The sequence below is a fragment of the Pipistrellus hanaki genome (assembly GCF_964339955.1).
Source record: "Pipistrellus hanaki genome assembly, chromosome: 3".
Taxonomy (NCBI): domain Eukaryota; kingdom Metazoa; phylum Chordata; class Mammalia; order Chiroptera; family Vespertilionidae; genus Pipistrellus; species Pipistrellus hanaki.
The window spans coordinates 56,636,050-56,659,607 of NC_140505.1; the positions used below are offsets into that span (position 1 = coordinate 56,636,050).

Genomic DNA, 23,558 nt, shown 5'->3' on the forward strand with positions numbered 1-23,558 from the left:
AGGTAAAAGTGGAAATATAAAAAGGCTTTTTAACGATGGAAGAAATAACATGTTTGTACATAATTGAAATTATAAGGTAGAAAGGGAAAAACTGCTAAATAGAAGACAAAGGAGAGAACCCCTGGAATTGTGTCCTTGAGCAGGAGAGAGGGGACGACTCTAGTTACAAGTAGAGAGTCTGGGCCTTAGAAGAGCATGGTCAGAGAGCTAAGTCCTATAAAAAAAATAATACAATTTTATAGAAAAATAAAGGCCTTTTCACAAATTTTTCAAAATTATAAATACTTTTATGAAGTTCTGATGATCCACACTCAGCCCTCAAGTGAAAAGGATAGTTTGTAAACTCTCTTAAGAAACCTTTCTCAGGAATTCTAAATAATTAACACCAAAATTAATTATAGTTTTGATAAGAGATTTTTTTGTCAGTTTTTATAGCCTTGATTAGTAAAATGGGAGACTGCATTGCATTGCAGAGTGAGATGTATTTAGATTAACCAAGTAAAAAGTCTATAATCATAGGCAAATCATACTTTTTCAGTTTCCTCATTTATAAAATGGGGAAGCTAATACCTACAACCTCATAAAGTGTCCCATTTAATCCTTTCTACATGTATGCTAAATACTGAGTACAGCATGATGCACAATAGGTATTCATTGGGCACTAAAAAAAAGTAGTTGTTAGTATGCTATCTAAATATGAAATCTTAAAAAAAATAAAGGTATTCATTTAGAGAATAATAATTAGGGCAATGCTTCCCAAGATTTTGTACTGTATAAAAAGAAAATGATATTTGTAAGAGTTCTACCTGGAAAAACCCAGAACGCTGCTGGTACTCTGAGGGCTTAGAGGAGTAATATCTAGTGCATAGTGGAGAAAAATTTTCAATAATAAACTATGCAATCTTAGACAAGTACTTTTGGGTTTGGTCATAACTGCCAAATCTGTAAAAGATCAGAAATTAATTGTTATCTTCCTTTCTAAGTCTTCTCTGTAGCCTTGAGTTAATGGCCATGACTGATCAGCCATGTCTCAGAGACTAGTTAGAGAAGTTGGAGTTGTTCCTGATTATACTTCCTGTCAATCTTTAGGTCTTCCCAATTCTACTACCTTTTCTTTAAATTCAGCTTTTTCTCTTTTTCATTTCTCATCTTCACTTAATCTATCCAATTGTCTTCTAACCAATCTCCTTTCCTCATTTCCTTTTCAACCATAATCTACCCCACATTAAAACCATAATTTAAAAAATAGCTATAACACCTCCCCAAGTCCCCAACTGAAAACAGGGCCTTTTTTTTTTTTTTTTTTTTTTTTTAAATATATTTATTGACTTTTTACAGAGAGGAAAGGAGAAGGATAGAAAGCTAGAAACATCGATGAGAGAGAAACATCGACCAGATGCCTCCTGCACAACCCCCCTGGGGATGTGCCCGCAACCAAGGTACATGCCCTTGACTGGAATCGAACCTGGGACCCTTCAGTCTGCAGGCCGATCTCTATCCACTGAGCCAAACAGGATTTGGCACAACAGGGCCTTTTAAAATCAAATTCTTGCTCAGCCAGCATGGCTCTGAAATCAAAAATAAAAATATACTAAAATCTGACCCTTTCCGCCAAAACTGGTTTGGCTCAGTGGTAGAACGTCGGTCTGCAGACTGAAAGGTCCCAGGTTTGATTCCGGTCAAGGGCATGTACCTTGGTTGTAGGCACATCCCCGGTACGGGGTGTGCAAGAGGCAGCTGGTCGATGTTTCTCTCTTATGGACGTTCTTAGCTCTCTATCTCTCTCCCTTCCTCTCTGTAAGAAAAATCAATAAAATAAAAAAAATAAAAATCTGACCCTTTCCTACTTTACCAGCCTCCCCCACTACTCTCTATGAACTATACAATATAGTTAATTCCAAGTTCTTATATAACCTGAACTCAACTTGCTTCATATCTGGAACACCCTATAAATCTTGTAATAATAAAATATTATTAATTAAGGAGTAAACATATGTGGTAATCACTTATAAAATAAAAAATACATTGAACAATAAAAGACAGCCAACATCCGGGACCGGTTTGGCTCAGTGGTAGAGCGTTGGCCTGCGGACTGAAAGGTCCCGGGTTCGATTCCGGGCAAGGGCATGTACCTTGGTTGCGGGCACATCCCCAGTAGGGGGTGTGCAAGAGGCAGCTGATCGATGATTCTCTCTAATCGATGTTTCTAACTCTCTATCCCTCTCTCTTCATCTCTGTGAAAAATCAATAAAATATATTAAAAAAAAAAAAAAGACAGCCAACGAAGTTTCACTTAAAATTAATTAACAAGTTAAGATAGTGAAAGAGTTATACTTTCACAATAGTCTAACTGAAAAGAAAAGTAAAATATTCTTAAGTTTTCCATTAAAAATTATCAAGTTATCTGATATGACATGAATGAAAGAAGTCTGTTTAAGCATCAATGAGGACATATACAATACTTTTAAAATGATGAATGGAGCCTCTGTACACTAGAGTTCAAATTCACCTATTATAATTATGTATACTCAACTAACTTTTGTAAATAAACAGATTTATGAATCAAAGGTATTTAATATCACACCCAGATTCTCTACAAATTTCATGCTTGTGCCACTAAAGTTTCTTTTGAGTACAATGATAAATTGTGATCAAGATGGTTTTTACTGAAATGGTGGAAAATAAAAATCACTAAAGCAACACCAATTACACTTAAAAGCATATTTTCTATCTCCTTTTCCTTACTGCTTCTCCCCCTTACAAATAATTGTAAAGCAATGTGAATTTCCATATTCTGTGCAGCATCAAGAACATAATGAATACCTCTAACAAATTCATCATTACAATTTTTACAGCATCACTATGAGAATAGTTCTGTCTGTGTTTACCACAATGAGACTACCTTAGGTAAAAGTAGTTTTATTTCCTGGAAAAACTTAATTAGCTGAATTTATCTCCCCTTTATTATCTCTCAATATTCATTAGGAACAGATAGTTAAATATTTTATGCAGAACTTTAGATTTTAAAAATTGCATGCAGACTATGTCTATGCTGTGTCATTAAAAATGATTTAAATGCTATGGAGACCAATACTTAAGAATAAATACGTATTTTGTAATAGTACCTTATAATGATAACTGGTTCCATAATGCTATAAGTTGGCTTTTATAAAGTTCATTTTAGTTGAATTATCAACATAATAATAAAAGAATTTTAAGTATTACACATAGGCAAAAAAGTACCCAACAACTACCATTTATATATAGCTTTATAATGTAAAATGTAATTTTCACATCTCATTTAGACCTTATAGGTCACCCTGTGAAATAGTATTATTAGCATATATATAAAAGCCTAAGCGATCATTATGACTGGAACAACCAGAATGACTGGTTGACTAGTTGTTATGACACGCACTGACCACCAGAGGACAGATGCTCAATGCAGGAGCTGCCCCCTGGTGGTCAGGGCACTCCCACAGGGGGAGTGCCGTTCAGCCAGAAGCTGGGGTCATGGCTGGAGACTGCAGCTGCAGTGGCGGGAGCCTCTCCACAGCAGCAGGTGCAGCGGGCCTGTATGAGCATGAGCAGCTCGGTGCCTGGCCCCAGCTTGGGCTCCTCCCTGGCTGCCTGTTGCTTGGTACACTGCTAAATTCCTCAGGGGATGTCCAATTGCTGGTTTAGGCCTGATCTCTGCAGGCCTAACTCTGGGATCCTGGATTGCAAGAGGGCACAGGCCAGGCTGAGGGACTCTGCACCCTCACCTCCACTAATCCGTACACCAGGCCTCTAGTTTCATACAAGAGGAAATTAAACTTCCGAGATATTAAGTGATATGTTCATTCAGTTAGTAAGTGGTAGAGCCAGAATTTAAGTTTAATCTTTTGCTCCAAATCTCTTTCATAATATATGGGAGTTTAATTTAAGTTTAATCTTTTGCTCCAAATCTCTTTTATAATATAATTATTCAAGTAATAATTATTTTCCTCCAAATATGTAAGAGGATCTGTATGTTCTCATTATATAATACATACCAATTAAGCAAAAAGTTATTTATATAATATATCTCACCACCAGAGTGACTTTCACTCATTTTTTCCACAGCTTCAAACTGGCATTTTAAATCAACAATAAAGTACAGAAAAAGACAAGAAATCTAATTCACAGATTGAGTCAAAGCATACATACACACTATAATCTCAATGACAGCAGTCCTTCCTTATCCATGGTTCAATTACTCACAGTCAACCATGGTCTGAAAATACTAAATGAAAAATTCCAGAAATAAACTGTTCATAAATTAATTGCATGCCAATCTGAGTAGCAAAATGAAATCTCATGCCGTCCTTCTCCATCTGGCCAGGGATGTAAGTCATCCCTTTGTCCAGTGTATTGACACTGTCTATGCTCCCTGCCCATTAGTCACTTACTAGCGCTCTTGGTTATCAGATCACTGTTATAATATAACAGTGCTTGTGTTCAAGTAACCTTTATTTTCCTGACTCATGGCCCCAAAGCACAAGAGTAGTGATGCTGGCAATTTGAATATGCCAAAGAAAAGCTGTAAAGTGCTTCCTTTAAGTGAAAAGATATGTATAAAAAAAACTTGTATATATAGGGTTTGGCACTATTCATAGTTTCAATAGATTCTGGAGGTCATGGAACATATTCCCTGCGGATAAGGGAGGACTACTGTATAGTATATTTGCCATACCCAAATACCCAAGTTTTTCCTTGGCTTATCTCCGCCCTAAGTTTTTATCTCTTCTACTTTCTTCCTCTTCCCTCTCAACCCATTAATTTCACAAATATGATCAACTGCAGGGGCAAATACCAAGATTAGAAGGCATGAATTTTATCTTTCCTTTCCACATGTAAGATAAAATTAAAGGTTCTCTCTTAATACCCCTCAATGTATAGACAGCAAACCAAAGGCAAAACATGGTGCTCTAATCTCATCACTTAACTTTCTTCTAAATATATTTATTGGGGGACAGGTTAGGAGGTTAAGTATAAATATGCAAGACAAATATTTCATGCATTTAATTCATATTGTAATAGTACACTTTGAAAAGAGACAATTGACACAATTATACATCGAAGTCCAAAGCAAGTAATTAATTTGTCCAGACATGAAAATATCTAAATGCATAAACTGTGTTTTCTAAATCTTATGTTTTATAAACAAGCAATACTAAGATCCTTTCCTTAATGATTTGTAAGTTGTAAGATTTCAAAAGAAATAATTTACCATTTATTTTAACCTTGTAAAAGACTAGTGAGACCTAAAATGTAACCACAGTTGAATCCTGCCAAAATGGTGAAAATTTGATTCAAAAAGATTCAGCCACATAAAATATTGGGTTGGATTATTGTGACATTAATAAAATGATAAAGGTGAGCTTATACAAGGAGCTGGCTAAGAGTCCCTGTGCAATTCAAAGCCATTTGGACCAGGCTATAGTTTAGCACCACCTGGTGGCAACTGTCTATAGTAGTTTTGAAATCCATGAGGTTACTGGTTCCTGTAGCTGACTTGGGTTTCCAGGACAGCAGCCCCAGTCTCAGCAACTTGGGTGGTGTCCATTTTGATGTAGATATAGAGTCAAAACAGAGGAAAAGGGAAACCTCCCAGCTTCCAGAAATGGTTCTGTCAGTTATTTCACAACTACCTCTACCAATTATCTTAGAGAACAGGTGCTAATTTTTCTAAACTTGTATCACCCTGGGATGCATTTTAAATGATTTTTAAAAACCAACAAAAACTAAAAAAGAAGGAATTCTTACCATTTGCAACAGCATGGATGGAACTGGAGAGCATTATGCTAAGCAAAATAAGCCAGTCAGAGAAAGATAAATATCACATGTTCTCACTCATTTATGGAATATAATGAACAAAAACAGATCCAGAGATAGAGAAGCATTGATCAGATCGTCAAACCTCAGAGGGAAGGTAGGGGAGGGTGGGGTGAGGGGAGAGATCAACCAAAGGACTTGTGTGCATGCATATAAGCCTAACTAATGGACACAGACACTAGGGGGGTGAGGGCATGAGTGCAAGGATGGGGGCGCAATGGGGCAATAAGGACATATATGAAATACCTTAGTACAACAAAGAAAAAAAATAAAAATAAAACAAAAAAACAAACAAACACAACCCCCCCACAAAACAAACAAACAAACAAACAAAAAACCCCACAAAAACTAAGAAATCAGAAAATTCTCAAAATAATTTCATATCAAAGTTTATATGGATTGTTTGGAAATAATCATGCATGTTATCATGATTAAAATAATTCCATAAATTTTAAGGTTAGTAAGTCAGTCAATAAAAGCCTACCTATATAATAAAAGCCTAAGCGATGGTTACGGCAGAACAACCAGAACCACAGGTCACTATGATGCACACTGACCACCAGAGGTCAGATGGTCAATGCAGGAGCTGCCCCCTGGTGGTCAATCCACTTCCACAGGAGGAGCACTGCTCAGCCAGAAGCCAGGCTCATGGCTGGCAAATGCAGTGGTGGTGGCAGGAGCCTCTCCCACCTCTGTGCCAGTGCTAAGGAGCAGCAAGCAGGCAGGTAGTAAGGAGTGAGGGGTCCCAGACTGCAAGAGGATGCAGGCCAGGCTAAGGGAACCCCCCCACACCCCACAGTGCATGAATTTAGTGCACCAGGCCTCTAGTAAAATCCATAACAGAACTGAGCCACAGAACTAAAAGTATATATTTGTAAAACAGAAATAATATCGCCTGTGGACCTATCTCATGTCTAGATCATTCTTCTGTAATTTAGAAATATATAGAGTCAACTTTTCAATTTTCCTATTTCAGATACTTCAAATGAAACTAAGTTCATCATGTTTGTTGATTAAAACCATGTCTTTTTCTAATGTTTTAAAAACTCCATGCAGTTGCTCAATCAATAAATCTAATGATGATGAACTTTGTAGTGTGTACAACATATCAAATTATGTTGTACACCTGAAACATGCTATATAATGAAACCCTAGGTGGCATCATATGTAATGTCATCACAATATGGCTACCACAAGATGGCTGACAGGAGAGGGCAGTTAGAGGCAAATGGGCCAGCAGAGGGCAGTTGGGGGGTACTAGGCCTGCAGAGGAGGGCAGGTGGGGGTGATTGGGCCAACAGAGGAGGGCAGTTGGGGGAGAATAGGCCTGCAGGGGGAGGGCAGTTGCGGGGGGACCAGGCCTGCAGGGGAGGGCAGCTGGGGGTAATAGGGCCGGCAGAGGAGGGCAGTTGGGGGCAATCAGGCCAGCAGGGGAGCTGTTAGGCATCAATAGGGTAGCAGTTAAGGGGCAATCAGGTAGGCAGGGGAGAGGTTAGGAGATAGCAGTCCAGAATTGTGAGAGGGATGTCTGACTGCCGGTTTAGGCCTGATCCCACAGGTATTGGGCTTAAACTGACAGTCAGATGTCCCCCAAGGGGTCCCAGATTGGAGAGGGTGCAGGCTGAGTTAAGGAATCCCCCCATGCATGAATTTTGTGCACTGGGCCTCTAGTATAAATATAAGAAAGGAACTTGAGAGCATTATGCTAAGCAAAATATGCTAGTAAGAGAAAGATAAATATCACGATTTCACTCATTTGTGGAAAATAAAGAACATCATAAACTGGTGAATAAAAATAGATACAGAGACAAAGAAGCATCAAACAGACTGTCAAACTACAACGGGAAGGCAGGGGAGAGTTGACGGGGTGGACAGGTTAAGAGATCAACTGAAGGACTTGTATGCATGCATATAAACAAACAATTGACACAGATACTGGGGAGTGGGGGTGTGTGTGTGAGGAATGTGCCAGGGGGTGGGGGAGGCTGAGGGGAGGTTAATGGGGGGAAAAGAGGAGACATAAATACTACTATTTGTAATACTTTAAAAGATAAAATAATATTAATAATAATAATAATTTCAAAAAGCAAGCAAGCAGAGAGAAACCTGGTGATAGCCTTAACTTATCATTCTCCAATCCAAGCCAGACACTGAATCTTGTTAATTCCACCTCCTGAACATTTTTCCAATCTGGCACATTTTTCTCCATCCTTGCTGCTACTAATCCAGTTCTGTTATCACTTTTCATCTTGATAATGAAAACAACCTTTAAAAGTGGCCTCTCTGTCTATAGCCTTATATAATACCAATCTATTCTCCACATTACAGAATGGTCTTTTTTTTATATATATATATATATATATATACATTTTATTGATTTTTTACAGAGAGGAAGAGAGAGAGATAGAGAGCTAGAAATGTCGATGGGAGAGAAACAACAACCAGCTGCCTCTTGCGCACCCCCTACTGGGGATGTGCCCACAACCAACGTACATGCCCTTGACCGGAATTGAACCTGGGACCTTTCAGTCCGCAGAACGACGCTCTACTACTGAGCCAAACTGGTTTTGGCTACAGAATGGTCTTTTAATATGAAATGAGAACATATCATGTATATTCTTAAATTTATCAGTAGTTCCCCACTGGTTCCCTCTCCGATTTCATCACTTGAAACTCCCTGCTCCTCATTCTATGTTCTAGCCCTACTGAATTACATTGTTTGCTCGAAAAGATTCATGTTTGTCTTGCCTCCAGGTTTTTATACATGATATGCATTCATCTCCCCAATTTTTTCCCCTGTACAGTCTTACTCTTGTCTTCCTGTAGGTATGTCTCACTCCAAAGTCTTCCCCATTCCTGCCAAGGCTGGGTTAGAATCACCTTGAATGCATGTGGTCTCTTCCTGCTGTTTTCTCCATTATCATCGTACTCATCACCTTTTCTTTATCTTACTCCTGCATTAGATGACCAGCTTTGTGAAGGCAGAGGGAACTGTATCCACTGTATCTATAGTATCTAGCATGTACCTGGCATATGGTGGGTCTCAATAAATGTTGCTAAGTAAGTAAATGTGCTGCTCTGAGAGCATGAATGTAAACTTTCCTAACATCTGATTTAAACTTTGATTTAAAGTCTTGCTTGTTGGCAAAGATCAAAATATCATACACCCACATTGTGCTGATAAACCAGTATAACAATTACGTCAGTTTCAAAATAATTTTCTCACTATAATATAAACTTTCAAAAGCCATAGGAACTATAATGATGGTATGTAAAAACAACTGTCATTGAAATAAGAAGCATATATTTTCTCCTAATACTGCCAATCACTAAGGAACCTACTATATACTGATCTGAAAGTAAGTGCATGAATAAAAATCCTTCTTCACTTTACACTAGTGGCCTGGTGCATGAAATTTGTGCACGAGGGGGGGTTGTTCCTTCAGCCCAACCTGCACCCTCTCCAATTGGGGACATCCCTTTTGCAATCTGGGAGCACTGGCTCCTAACTGCTCACCTGCCTACCTGCCTAATCATCCCTAACTGACTCTGCCTGCCTGCCTGCCTGATTGCCCCCAACTGCCCTTCCCTGCCCTCCCCTATTGGCCTGATTGCCCCCAACTGCCCCCCAACTGCCCTCCCCTATTGGCCTGATCGCCCCCAACTGCCCTCCCCTGTTGGCCTAAGGGCCCCTAACTGCTTCTGCCTGGGCCCCCACCACCATGGCTTTGACCAGAAGATGGCCTAGCGACCCGGTCTAATTAGCATGTCACCCTTTTATTAGTATAGATAGATTATACTGCCAAACCGGTCATTAAAAAATTGAACCTCTTTCTTACACCAAACACCAAACACCAAACAGCTCTTGCACTTAAAACCCCTCCTCAGCCCCCATGTTCTGATTGGTTGGCTTCTATGCCAGTCAGAAACTCTGGGCTTATCTCTGGACCTGATCAGAGAGGCAGGGCTGATCAGCAGCCCCCATGGAGGCCCAGAGGCGTGGAGAGAAAGAGTGGCACAGCTGCTGGCCAGGCCTGGAGAGAAAGATAGAGGCAAGGGCTGATCAACAGTTGTCATGGAGGTTATGGATCAGACCCCGCTTCTCTCTCCAGACCTCTCTTCTGGCCTGATCCACAGCCCCCTTCGTAGTAAGTTGCCGCACCTACAGTGGCAGCAGTCAGTGCTGGGTCGCCATGGCAACCCAGTCCTGACTGTAGGTTGGTCAAGCCTTCTGTCGTTTTGGATGTTACAGACCCTGGGTTTTATATATATTAGGAGATGATGTCGTTCAGGACTAGCAGTTAAGTGAGGCATATGCAATATTTCATATTATTATTTTAGTTTTTTAATATTTCCTTAAGATTTTAGGCATGGTTACAAGAAGAACTACTACCCTGTTTCCCCGAAAATAAGACAGTGTCTTATATTAATTTTTTCTCCCAAAGTTGTGCTAGGTCTTATTTTCAGGGGATGTCTTATCTTTCCATGCGCTAGGTCTTATTTTTGGAGGATGTCTTATTTTCGGGGAAACACGGTAGCATCTGTTAGTATGCTCTAATTTCCTTCCTTTCCTGTCCTCAATCTGAACTGAAGTAAGGGAAAAAAGAAAAGTTACCAGGGTAATAAAGGGGTAAAGGGAATACCAGAGTAAGGAGGCCTAAGGTCTGATAAATTATGTTCTAAACTAGTTATCAAAGATCTTAGAACTTTAATGTTCCATTATATTTATACTTATGATAATATTTTATTAATGCATTTAAAAAGACATTATGTCACAGAAATAAAGCTTAATTTCAATAAATATATGTTTCAAATAAAGAGGGGAAAAAATCACACAAATTTCCTACTTTTCTTTTTTTCTTTTTCTTTTTTTTTACCTGTTTTCCCGTTCATACATTTCCTTAGAGGCATTTCGAAGTTGATCAATTTCTAGATTCGTTTTCAATTTGATTTGTTCTAGTTCATTATGTAGTTTATTTTCATATTCGGCTTTATAATGGTCTCTGCAAGAAATGAAAGGAATATCCATGAATTAATTTTTGTAAAAGAAATAGGTTTGGCTCAATGGATAGGCCTGCGGACTGAAAGTCCTAGGTTCAATTCCGGTCAAGAGCACATGCTTGGGTTGTGGGCTCAATCCCCAGTAGGGGGCATGCAGACGGCAGTTAATCAATGATTCTCTTTCATCACTGATGTTTCTCTCTCTCCTTCCTTCCTCTCTGAAATCAATAATATAGGTATTCACCCTTCATGAAAGATTTTAATAAGTCAAATATGGTCTAAATATCAATATAATGTTGCTTGAAAAACATAGCTGTTACACATAAAATTTTCTAATTCCTAAAAATCTTGTTTCAACTAGTTCCATCTAAGATTTCCTTTTAAACAATCTGTCTTTAAGGCTTGGTTACTACATAAAATGTTAGTTAACTCATTTTGAATAATTATTCATCTTAAAGAGTATTTTACTAATAGTTTTTAATGTGCATAGCTAGAGATTTGAAAATGGATGCATATGGAATGTCCTTCATTTAGAAATATGAACTGGCATGGTTCAGGCTGACAGACAAATAATACAGTGTGGGGCAAAAGTAGGTTTACAATTGTGAGTTTGTGAAGCACAGTTTATTGTTGAATTATTTATTATTATATTATTTTTCATAAGAACTGTAAATCTACTTTTGCCCCGCCCTTTATTAAAAAAACACATATAAACAAAATGACTCTGACTCTTTAGAAAACTTTTCCTTCAAAGCACAACTATAGCCACTGTGATCTCTTAGCAAAGTCACAAAGCATTACATAGGGAGTAGCAGGAGCATACACATGAAAAATAGCATGGCTAGAGGAAAAGATATGAATGTGTGAAGTCTTAAAGGATAAAATTGAGAATTATTTTAGTTTTTGATGTGCTAAAAACAAATGACTCAAGGATTATAAGGGCTATTAGTACAAAGGAACTCTAATAGCTTGTACATCTAGTTGAAAAGAGAGGACAGAATTTAAACAGAGGGGGTCTGAGTCCAGAGCCTGTATCTTCAAACAGTATGCAGTGTTGTCTTCTCATTCTTTTTGTTTCAGTTAGGAAAGGTCAGCCTACTTAGATTTTCTTCAAAAAGATACCTCGGTAGAGATACTTATGTGCTTTCTTTCAAAAATACTTATATAGAAATCTTAGTCATAGGGAATCAGCAAGGTAATGTTGTCAGAAATAAAATAAAAGTGGCTACAGTATATGTATACACCCCTACATAAAAGAAATTTGGTGCTTGAAAAAGCCAAAACGTCGTGAAGTAATGTAAATCTTGCCTGGATGTTACGTATTTTTCATACATCTCTTCTCTAGCCTTTTTGGTTTCTTCCAGTTGAGCTTGAAGTCTTTCAAGGCGGTCCTCTTCATGGGCACAGCGAACACTGAGCTCCATGTTTTGGCGATTGAGATATTCTTTATCCTTCTGCAGTAAAGTAACAGTTTGCTGCAAGTTGGCTACCTACACATGCATAGAGACAGACAGTGTTCAGAGCAAGGTTTACTGTATTATTTTCTTTCATTTGTGCTTTCACTAACCACATAAAAAGGGCTAATTCTTGCCTTGCCATTTTTCATCCAAACACAGCTACTAAAGTCTCTTTTCTGGCAACTACATCAAAAAGGAAAAATGTCCTTCCCACAATTCTGCCCTATGCCCACATCAGTGTACAATAAATACAAATGACTATAAGCTTACCTCTTTCGATAATTCACTTCTTTCTTTAGCTTGAACTGTATGAGAGGCTTCAAGTATTTCATGTTTTCTCCTTATTTCAATGACTTCCTGTTCAAGTGTATCACGTTCACTGAAAAATTCAAATACACATATAAATTTTACATCCCTTTTTATAATGGATATTTTTAAAGTTCTGGAAACTGAAGAGAGACATTAGCAGTGCTGCTTCAGTGTCATTCGATAAACAACAGAGTATCTGATTTTCAAATTTGGAAGGACTCTGTTCAAGACCTTGTTCAGATACATACATAACAATTTATCATCTTAAAAAATATGTAAATTACACCAGTCAGTAAAATAAATTATAAAACTTCCTAAGGTACATTCTGGTATCTTTTCACTATCATCTTCAATCTTACCTTGAAGCCAACATTTAAAAAAAAAAATTTTTTTTTTATTGATTTCAGAGAGAAAGGGAGAGAGAGAGAAACATCAATGATGAGAGAGAATCATCGATTGACTGCCTCCTACACACTCCCAACTGGGGCTCGAGTCTGCGGTCTGGGCATGTGCCCTGACTAGGAATCAAACTGTGACCTCCTGGTTCATATGTTGATGCTCAACCACTGAGCACATTGGCTGAGCAAAGCCAATTTTTTTTTTTTTTAATTCTTTATTGTTTAAAGTATTACATATGTCTCCTTTTTCATCCATTGACCTTTCCCTTGCCATTCCCCCCTCCCTGCCCCAAACCAACATTTTTAAAGAATTTGCACATGGCTCCAATATTTCAGTTCAGGGTCAAAAAGGTTCATCACTCAGATTGCATAGCAAATACACAGGCAGGTTTCGTATGATGCATTTATTCACATGTTCTTTATAATTACCCAGAGGTTTTAATTTTCATATTCAGACCATCTCTTTCTCACCAATAGTAAGAGCAAAAATTTTAAACCCACACCTATAATGGGCTTAAAAAAAACAAGCAGAGCCTTAGCCAGTTTTGCTCAGTGGATAGAGCATTGGCCTATGGATTGAAGGGTCCCAGGTTCGATTCTGACCAACGGCACATGTCCAGGTTGCAGGCTCGATCCCCATCGAGGGATCGTGCAGAAGGTAGCTAATCAATGATTCTCTCTCATCATTGATGTTTCTATTTCTCTATCCCTCTCCCTTCCTCTCTGAAATCAATAAAAATATATATTTTAAAAATGAGCAGAGAAATAAATTTCATACTCTTAAATTACCTTCTCCAATTAGAATCAGTTCCTTTACACTTTATTTCATCTCCCACCTAGTGTTTTCATGGAGAGGGCTAGTAAGAACTGTTTTATTTTTCACTAGATTTTCAGTAGCTCATTTAGATTTTTTCTTCTAGTTAACAAAGTATTATGTTTACTGAGAAAAGTGAGTAAAGCACAAGTTAAAAAATAACTATTATCCATAAATCCAAGAACTAGAGATGGCTATCAGTATTATATTTTGGTACAGATTACTTTAAGTATTTTGTGCTTTTACATGTAAATGTTTTTACTGTCACAAGGTATTAAGCATGCTTCCTCTGCTATGCTTTTTTTTATGCACAATTATAAGATCATGATATAGTAAAACACCCATGAACTTGCTATCCACAGTTGACAACAGTTAATATCTGTCTATATTTGAATTAAAGGTGTTTTTTTTTTGTTTGTTTGTTTTGTTTTTTTTAAATTTGGGACAAATGGGGGGCCAGGAGGAGACAACCTCTAGTGGGAAGACTCCACTAGGCTCTGGCCTTGCTATCCCTTTTATTGAGGCTGCAATGGGATACACCCATTACCCTTAAGCAGTTTTGGGAAACACCCATAGCCCTTAGGCAGGTAATAAGCGGATTATCATATCAATAAGGATTTACATGATTACAAGATGGGGAAGTTCCTCAGTTACCATTGTCTCAATTAGATAGGGTGTGGATGGCTCTGACCTTTCAGAGCTTCAAGGTTGACCAGCCTCTTTCTATTAGTGAGACAATGGTTGGTTTCCAGCAGGGGCCCTCTGCATATCTGTGACTGCCACCTCTTATCACCACAGATCCTAAAGTTTTTTTTTTAATACATTTTTTATTGATTTCAGAGATGAAGGGAGCGGCAAGGATAGAATCGTCAATGGGGATTGGCTGCTGCCTCCCAAAAGCCCCATACTGGAGATTAAGCCTGAAATCCAGGCATGTGCCCCAACCGGGAATCAAACCTCAACCTCCTAGTTCATAGGTCGACTCAACCACTGAGCCACACCTGCTGGGCAGATTGAAGTTTTTTTTGTTTATTTTAAAGATAGAACACTATGAGTAAACTTGAAGTTACCTATATTTTCCCCACTGTTCTTATATCATCCCCTAGATACAATGACGAATTTAGTATTTCTTTGCTTTTTCTTAATTCCCTGATATCACAAAACACAGCTTTAATTACTTTATAGATAACTCTTTTTTATTGTTGACACTATTACAGATGTCCCCCATTTTCTTCCCCTTTGACCACCCGCCCCCCTCCCCTTCACTACACTGTTGTCTGTGTCCATGGGCTATGTATTATGTTCTTTGGCTAATCTCTTCACCTTCTTTTATCAATTCTCCCCAACCCCCCTCTATGTTTTTTTCCATATTTTTACTCAATAATTGGTAACATTTTGTCATTTACTTTGTATTATTTACTAAATATTTGTCATACTTATTCTCTCTCTGTTGTTCATATATATATATATATATATATATATATATATATATATATATATGAATAAATGTGTACACATCTATATTCAAACACATGTTTACACATCTACATATGAACACATACAGGTGCACCCTCCTTAACTATTTAAGAGTTATATGCAGACGTTAGGACTCTTTATCCCTAAATAATTCACTCTGAATTACCCAAGATTAACAATATTATCTTATATAATCAGAATATCATATCAAATTCAGGAGATTTAGCGCTAACCTTATTATCTAAATATACAATTCAGTTTCAAATTCTGTCATTTGTCCCAAAAATATCCACTACAGCAAATTCTCCCTGGTCCAGGATCCTACATATTAGCATGCATTTTATTTGGGTACCATCGGCCTTTAGTTTCCCTTACCTTGACAGTTCCTTAGCCCATCTTTGCCGTTTACAACATTGATTAGATTCACATTAAGCACTTTGGGCAGAAATACTATGTAAGTGATAAATATTGTGTTTTCAGTAGATCACATATAGAGGCACATGATGTTACTCTATCCATTGATTGGTGATAGTAGCTTTGATCATTTGCCCAAGATAGTATCTGCTAAAGTTCTAAATGTAAAGGTACCTTTTTGCCCTTTGCAATGAATAAGTAATCTGTGAGAACATACTTTGAAATTATATATTCTGTTCCCTAACCTATTTTTTTTTTTACCCAACGGTTTTAGCTTCCATTAGCATTCATCTCTAAGACCCTCTTTATTATTAGCATGTAGTCAAGGATTCTTTTTCTATTCAATGAATATTGCTAATATTTCATTTTGATATTTAACATCTGACAAGTCGGAACCCCTTTAAACTAGCTACTATGGTGTTGAATTGCAATTAGAGATATCAGTAAGATCTTTCCATTGTGTGTTAAGCCATGCTTCCTATTCCCTCTCCACTGCCTCTGCTTAGTGAAAGGACCTAGAAACAATGACCAATGTAGCAATGACCAGCACCAAATCTTAATTTTTGAATAGTAATCCCCACTAATAGGAAGCAGGACTCCTTAGAGAAAGAGCTGAGACAATGAAATTACAAAATAAAACTGAGAACATTATTTAATGCCAGAAAATAGTAAACTGCTTTTTGTTTCTTAAAATAAAAGATAAGTACATGCATTTTGCTTTCAAAATTTAATATTTTGTATTTAATTTACCCATATAGATACATTAAAGTATTATTTAATGATTTCAATTGCTAGACAGAATTACACTGTAGAGATAAATCACAACTCATTTTCCATTTCTGAAGAGCATTTTAATTCTTTCTAATAATTATGCAATTAACATCCACATACTATTTCCTTTTGCACACGTGAGAATTTATAAAGAACATAAAAGTGATTTTTTTTACCCCAAAACATTTTTAAATTTTTTATTATTTATCACCCCAAAACATTTTAAAAAATTAATTATTTCTATTGAGTGAACCAAAGGGTTTACAGTTTGAGGCCCTCTTGCTTGTTTGTTTTTCTGTTCCATTTTTAGCACATAAATATATTTATCATATTTTTGTTATACATATATATGATATAATGACCCCCCATGCACATCATCAACCTTAAATAATTATCAATGCAGTTCACTTATTCTTTATTCATGTCTACTAGATTATTCTGATTATCATGCTTTTTAATATTCTCTTTCAATATTTTATCTATTATTGCTATCCTATATAATAAAAGCCTAGATGGCGTCACACCTACATGTGAAATCCCTGTGTGACGTCATCACAAGATGGCTGTCACAAGATGGCTGTGCACACAGCAGAGGCAGGGCCTTGTGGCTGCTCCACACAGTGAGGCCTGGGGGTCCTGCGGCACTGCGGGCACAGAGGAGGCTGGTCCTGGAGTCTCTGCTACCTCGCACAGAAGAGGGGGGTCCTGGCAGAGGAGGCAGGTCACGGCAAAGGAGGGCAGTTGTGGGCAATCAGGCTAGCAGGGGAGCAGTTAGGTGTCAATCAGGCTGGCAGGGGAGCAGTTAGGGGGTGAACAGGCTGGCAGGCAGAAGTGGTTAGGGGCAATCAGGCAGGCAGGCAGGCGAGTGGTTAGGAGCCAGTGGTCCCAGATTGTGAGAGGGATGTCCAACTCTCAGCAGGTGCAGGCCAGGTTGAGGGATACCCTCCCCCAACTACCCCCCCCCAAGAATTTTATGCACCAGGCCTCTATAATAATAAAACCATAATATGATTAACAGACAGCCGAACAACCTCACTGAGGCAAGCTGCTACAGTTGCAAGGGTCAAGCCCCTTACATGAGTTTCATGCATCAGGCCTCTAGTAGATTACATAATAGCTGAGAGGATATCAAAACACCAACTCAAAGTATCATTTTACCATCACAATCTATTTTATTTTTAAATTATTCTTTCGAAATCCAGCTTTATTCAAGAGCCGACTAAGTATAATACTCATAGATTTCGTGTTCCAATAATTACTGTATTTTGCTGAAACCGGTTTGGCTCAGTGGTAGAGTGTCGGCCTGCGGACTGAAAGGTCCCAGGTTCGATTCTGGTCAAGGGCATGTACCTTGGTTGCAGGCGCATCCCTGGTGGGGGGTGTGCAAGAGGCAACTGGTCGATGTTTCTCTCTCATCAATGTTTCTAACTCTCTATCTCTCTGTAAAAAAATCAATAAAATATATAAATTTTTTTTAAAAAAATAATAATTACTGTATTTTGACATAACAATACCTACATAATAATACATACTGATGCTAGTCATGGTAGAAGAAGGAAAATCAATGTTATGTCCCCAAATCCTTACAGATTTATTTATGGTGCTATACAATTTACAAAGCATTTAAACATACTTGTTGAGTGACTACTGTATTTCAAGAATTATTTTACCTACGGGTAGATACAGTAGTAAACAATTAGAATCATCTCTCTCTCTTTATATATACAAATACTTTCATAAATATTCCTTTATTTGATCTTCTTAAGTTTAAATAGCAGATATTTGTATTAGCATCATCTCAGAGATGATAAATATTTGGCTTAGAATGATAAGAGATTTTCCTAAGGGACATATAGCTAAGTAGTAGTTCATTAATGGACAAACAACAGAAAAGCATATTCCTGTAAAAGGCAAATTATGTGCCAGAGCTACTTAGTAGCAATACATTGGGAAATATATTCACAGAGAATATTATTTTCTAAAAAAAAAAAAAAAAAATGCCTTTTGTCTGAAAAAAACTTCAAATAAAATTATAAAGTATTTATATTGATTTCATAAAATAAAAGGAATCAAGTAAAAATTCAAATATAGGATTTTACTGAGTTTCTATCTTCTAAGACATATTAAAAAAAAAAAAGCAGCAACTTCTAAACAAAATAAAAACTGATATAAAAATACAATTAAAACCTATCAAACTGCCAAAATGACATGCTTTTAAAATGCAATGAAGAATAAGGTACATGTCAGCAGAATAAAAATATAGGCCACACTCTGGAAGAAAATATTTGCCAAAGACATATCTGATAAAGAACTGTAATTCAAAACATACAAAGAACTCTTAAAACTCAAAAGTATGAAAACAAACAACCCAATTAAAAAATGAGCCAACAAAAAGCTTAACAGAAAGACACCTCATCAGAAAAGATATACAGATGGCAAATAAGCACATGAAAAGATGTTCAAAATCATGTCATCAGAGAAACACAAATTAAAATAACAATGAGTAACACCTAAAAACTGATTATAATGGTCAAAATTCAGAACACTGATAATACCAAACACTGACAAAGATGTGGAGCAACAGGAAGTCCCATTCATTGTTTGCAGAAATACAAAATGGTATAGCCACTTTGGGACAGACAGTCTGGAAGTTTTTACAAAACTAAACATACTCTTAACACAGGATCGTGTTCCTTCGTTTTTACCCAAAGGAGATGAAAACTGTATCCATGCAAAATTTGGCTCATGGATGTTCATAGCAATTTTCTTCACAACTGCTACAACTTGGAAGCAACCAAGATGCCCTTCAGTAGGTGAGTGGATAAATAAACTGTGCGATGTCTAGACAATGGAATATTATTCAATGGTATAAGGAAATAGGCTATTAAGCCACGAAAAGATATGGAGGAAATTTAAATGTATCCTATATAATAAAAGCCTAATATGCAAATTGTCCCCTCGGTTGGTCTTTCGACTAGGAGACCGGGTGTTTGACTGCTTGCTACGATGTGCACTGACTAGCAGGGGGCAGCACAGAACAAGGCGGGCATCTACCTGGAGGCGGGGATGAAGAGGACAGAGGTGCAGTAAGAATGCAGGATGTCCGCCGAGCTCGCTCTCACTCCTCCTGCTACCGTCCCCTGGGATGCCAGGGCTCACGCCTCTTCTGGGTGAGCCAGGCCACAGCCACCGGGACTGCAAGGGCAGGTCTGGCTCCCAGTGGGTTCTCGCAGGAGCTGGTCTGCAAGGCAGCCGGGAGAGAGCATGCTGCCTGCCTGGCTTCCATGCGGCACTGCTAGGCAGCCCAGAGGCCCACTGTGCCTTGGCCTGTGGTGTTTGGCCATGCTTACCACATCTCTGGATGGGGATTTGGATGCTGTGACTCAGGCGGAGGGGGGCATGAGGCGCCTGGGGATCCAGGTGCTGCCCAGGGCCCAGAGGTCAGCTGGGACCTACCCTTCCATGCCAGATGCTCATGCTTTGATCACTGGCAAGACCTAGGAACCACACCTGTGAATGAATTTCATGCACTGGGCCTCTAGTATTATTATAAGACAATCTGAAAAGGCTCTATACTGCATGATTCCAACTATATTACATTCTGAAAGAGTCAAAACTATGGAGACAGAAAAAGAATAAGGTATAGTCATATGCCACATAATGATTTTTGGTCTAAGATGGACTGCATATCTCACATGTGTCAAACACAAGGCCCGCGGGCCAAATCCAGCCCGCCAGGCCTTGCAATATGGCCTGCACCGCGCTGTCATCACTGCACTCCGCTGTCAGTTTATGACATTGTCAGTTTATGACTGTTCAGTAAACCATTCGGCCCGCGATTTAGGCTGGATTTTAGATTTTGGCCCCTTCTCTGATTGAGTTCGACACCCCTAGCATATATGATGGTGGTCCCACAAGATTATAATGGAGCTGAGAAATTTTTATTGCCTAATGACATTATAGTCACACATCATAAGGCAATGCATGACATGTCTGTGGTAATGTTGATGTAAAAAAACCTATTGCACTGCCAGCTGTATGAAAGTAAAGCACACATAATTACAGTAGTAGGCTATACCATCCAGGTTTGTGTAAGTACACTCTAAGATCCTCGCACAATGACTAAATTGCCTAATAATGCAATTCTCCAGAACATATCCCCATTGTTAAGCAGCACTTGACTATACAAAGCAGAATTAACAATATCAATTGGAAAAATTCAGGTGACTCAAGATCTTGCTCCCCAGTATATGTTGTCAGTTTGGGTCAAATAAACTCTTGTGAAAATTGAAAAAGTAAAAAAATTCAGTTGACTTTGAATTCAGGTGCATGTTAAAAATGAAAAAAAACCCTACTGTACCCATTTTAACTCCTTACCTCTTGACTTTGTCATAGTTCTCTTGACGGTAGTCACCTTGCTGAATTAACTGTTTTGTGTCTGCTAATTCTAAAGCCAAACGTTGACATTTATTTTGAAGCTCAGAATAGTTTCTTCGATCTTCTTCATAAGTCTATAAACCAAAACAATAATAAAACATTTCAAACAAAACACAGTTGACCGAATTCTGTACTGAATTCTTCTGTTAAGCTATGAATGTCCTTATAATTTAAAAAAATCCTTAATTTTCCTATTTAGTAATTTTTCTCTACTCAAAGACAGGTAATCTTAAACTCACAGAGTAGTTTCTAAGTCCACCTGTTTAAAACTTCAGCTCTATTTTTTATTTTTAAATAGCACACCTATGTCTTGGTTACTAGAATAATACATACAATGAATATAAATGTTAAGTGACATATTTCAAAATTTACCAAGTTACTATGGGATACTTTAGACAAGGAAATGAATAAAACAGTCCCTATTCTTGAGTTCACAATTTAGAGACGAAGAGCCACATGAATATAAAATATCTACAATGAAATATTGTTACTGAAGAGATTGACATGCAATTTCAGTGGCGGTATTTAGCAAAAAAAAGGAATTTTACGGCACTTGGAATATACTTCTCTCCAAATCTTCCCTCCTCCACTCACCAGACCAGCAGAAATGAACTGTAGAGCTATGGAAGAAAGGTGGAAGTAAAAACCTTAAAACCATAACCTGGCCCTGCTTACTATGAGCCTCATTTCTCATGTTCACACTTCATCTTTCAACTCTACTGAAGATGTGAAGTTCTCTCAATGCACCAAACTCCTTCTAATGTGTTGTCAATGCCTGAATAGCTGCACAGTACTTGAATATTTGCCTCCTACAGAGCACCTATCTCACTGTACCATCAAACTAGCATTCTATATACCTCACCAGAATGTAAACATCTTAAGGGTAGAAACTGAGCCTCTATCTGGATCTCTATCATTATACACAATACTTTGTATACAGTAAAAGTGAAATAAATGCTTCTGAACAAATTAATTAAGAATTAAATGAATATGGAAATGGGAGAAGCATGACACGGGACAGAGTTCTTATTTTTCCTCTTTGAACTTACAAGGTTTTTGCAAGCCACCATCAACTCTACCCCAGAATCTGTTATGTTAAACACAACTTGTCCCAAATCTTTCTTAAGTAGCTGACCAGCTAAGTGTGGGCACATTCATTCCTCAAATACTGGATTGTTTCTATGCAAATGGTCCTGCGTGAGACACTGTAGATACAAAGATGAGTAAGATACTGTGTCTTCTTTAAAGTATTTATACATAATTTTAAAATACCATAACTACCCTCCTTCCCAAAGAAAATTAAATGTCATCCCCCAAATTTCTATTGAAGGGCTGTTTGAAAATGTGATTATGGGAAAACTATATTCAATATGTTTTGCTTGGTGTAGTATTAGGATCTTCTCCTACACTGATGTTCCCCATGAGAATGGAATTTTACTATGATATCTATCTAATAATAGGATAATATGCAAATTGGTTGGGATGCCGTCACATAACGACTTATCAGCAGGCGCCTCCCTTGGTACATTTCCATCAGAGCTCTTGGTTGATGAAGTACATTGTCAATGAGTAGTCATATTTCCCAAGAAATCTTTCTTTTCTAAGCTGCGAGGCCTGGGGTAGGTAGGATAGGATATGATAGGAGGGGATAAGAAAGGAGAGGGAGAGGCCTGCATGCAGACAGGCTGAGAGGAGAAATGGAAATACAGAAAGGGAACAAGAAAAAGACACAGGAATAGAAAAGGGAAGGAAACTTGGGGCTGAACGAGGGAGGAGGTAGCGACCGCAGGAGGGCGAAGCAGGTGCGCCGGGCAAGGGGCAGGACGCAGGCAGTGCAAAGTGGGGAGGCCTGCCCAGGTGCGGGAGGGAGGCAATAGCCCCCGGCACAGGCCTTTGGTGGGGAGGCGCCTGTGGGTCCCAGGACAGAGGGAGGGGTGGACGGTCTGAGGCCTTCCAAGCGGAGGCACTCCTGCTTCATGGTAGCAGCACCCAGGCCACGCGAGCATTGGCCACCCTCGCTGGGTCCGGCATCCTGCAATGGGAGGGGTCTGCGTAGTACAGCTGGGCAGAGTCGGACACTAAGGAGGATACCCCTTTGTTCCCTAAGGGCTGGACCCCAGAGACACTGGCCAAGGTTGGGTTGGCAGCATGTTAAGTGTATTTTGTTGACTAGAAGTTGGGGCATCCTGGTCAGGAAAATGGGAGGATGGTGGTGGGGAGGCCGAGGAAGGGGGGGGCGGTGAAGGCCTGGCCAGCTATGAAATACATATATTTCAGAGAGGAAGGGACAGGGAGAGAGAGATACAAGCATCCATGATGAGAGAGAATCTTTGATCAGCTGCCTCCTGCATGCCCCATCCTGGGGATTGCGCCAACAACCTGGGAATATGCCCTAACCAGGAATCAAACCATGACCTCCTGGTTCATAGGTCAGAGCTCAACTACTGAGCCACAGTGGGCTGGGCATGAAAGTTCTTAATACATCTAGAATAATGAATTCTTCCCAGGTTTAAAATTTACTCTGCCCAGATCTATCACATGAATCAACATCTCTTGGCACCTGCAGCTTTAAGAAATGTATATCTTAAATAAAACGAGGCTTGAAAATCACTAGTCCTCCTAGTT

At 38.5% G+C, this 23,558-nt stretch overlaps 1 protein-coding gene and 1 long non-coding RNA gene across 2 annotated transcripts in view; one reads left to right on the plus strand and one right to left on the minus strand.

Annotated features, from left to right (window-relative positions):
- Positions 1–23,558, minus strand: part of PIBF1 (progesterone immunomodulatory binding factor 1) — a 184,857-nt gene that overhangs the window by 134,763 nt on the left and 26,536 nt on the right. The window contains exons 6-9 of the mRNA XM_084876482.1: positions 20,874–21,007; positions 12,585–12,693; positions 12,166–12,347; positions 10,734–10,859 (exon numbers count right to left, since the gene is read on the minus strand). Coding sequence (XP_084732608.1) covers positions 10,734–10,859; positions 12,166–12,347; positions 12,585–12,693; positions 20,874–21,007 — 551 coding nt within the window. The remainder of the gene's footprint in view (positions 1–10,733; positions 10,860–12,165; positions 12,348–12,584; positions 12,694–20,873; positions 21,008–23,558) is intronic.
- The window catches only part of LOC311618847, a 164,180-nt gene that overhangs the window by 26,974 nt on the left and 113,648 nt on the right, over positions 1–23,558 (plus strand). The window lies entirely within an intron of this gene.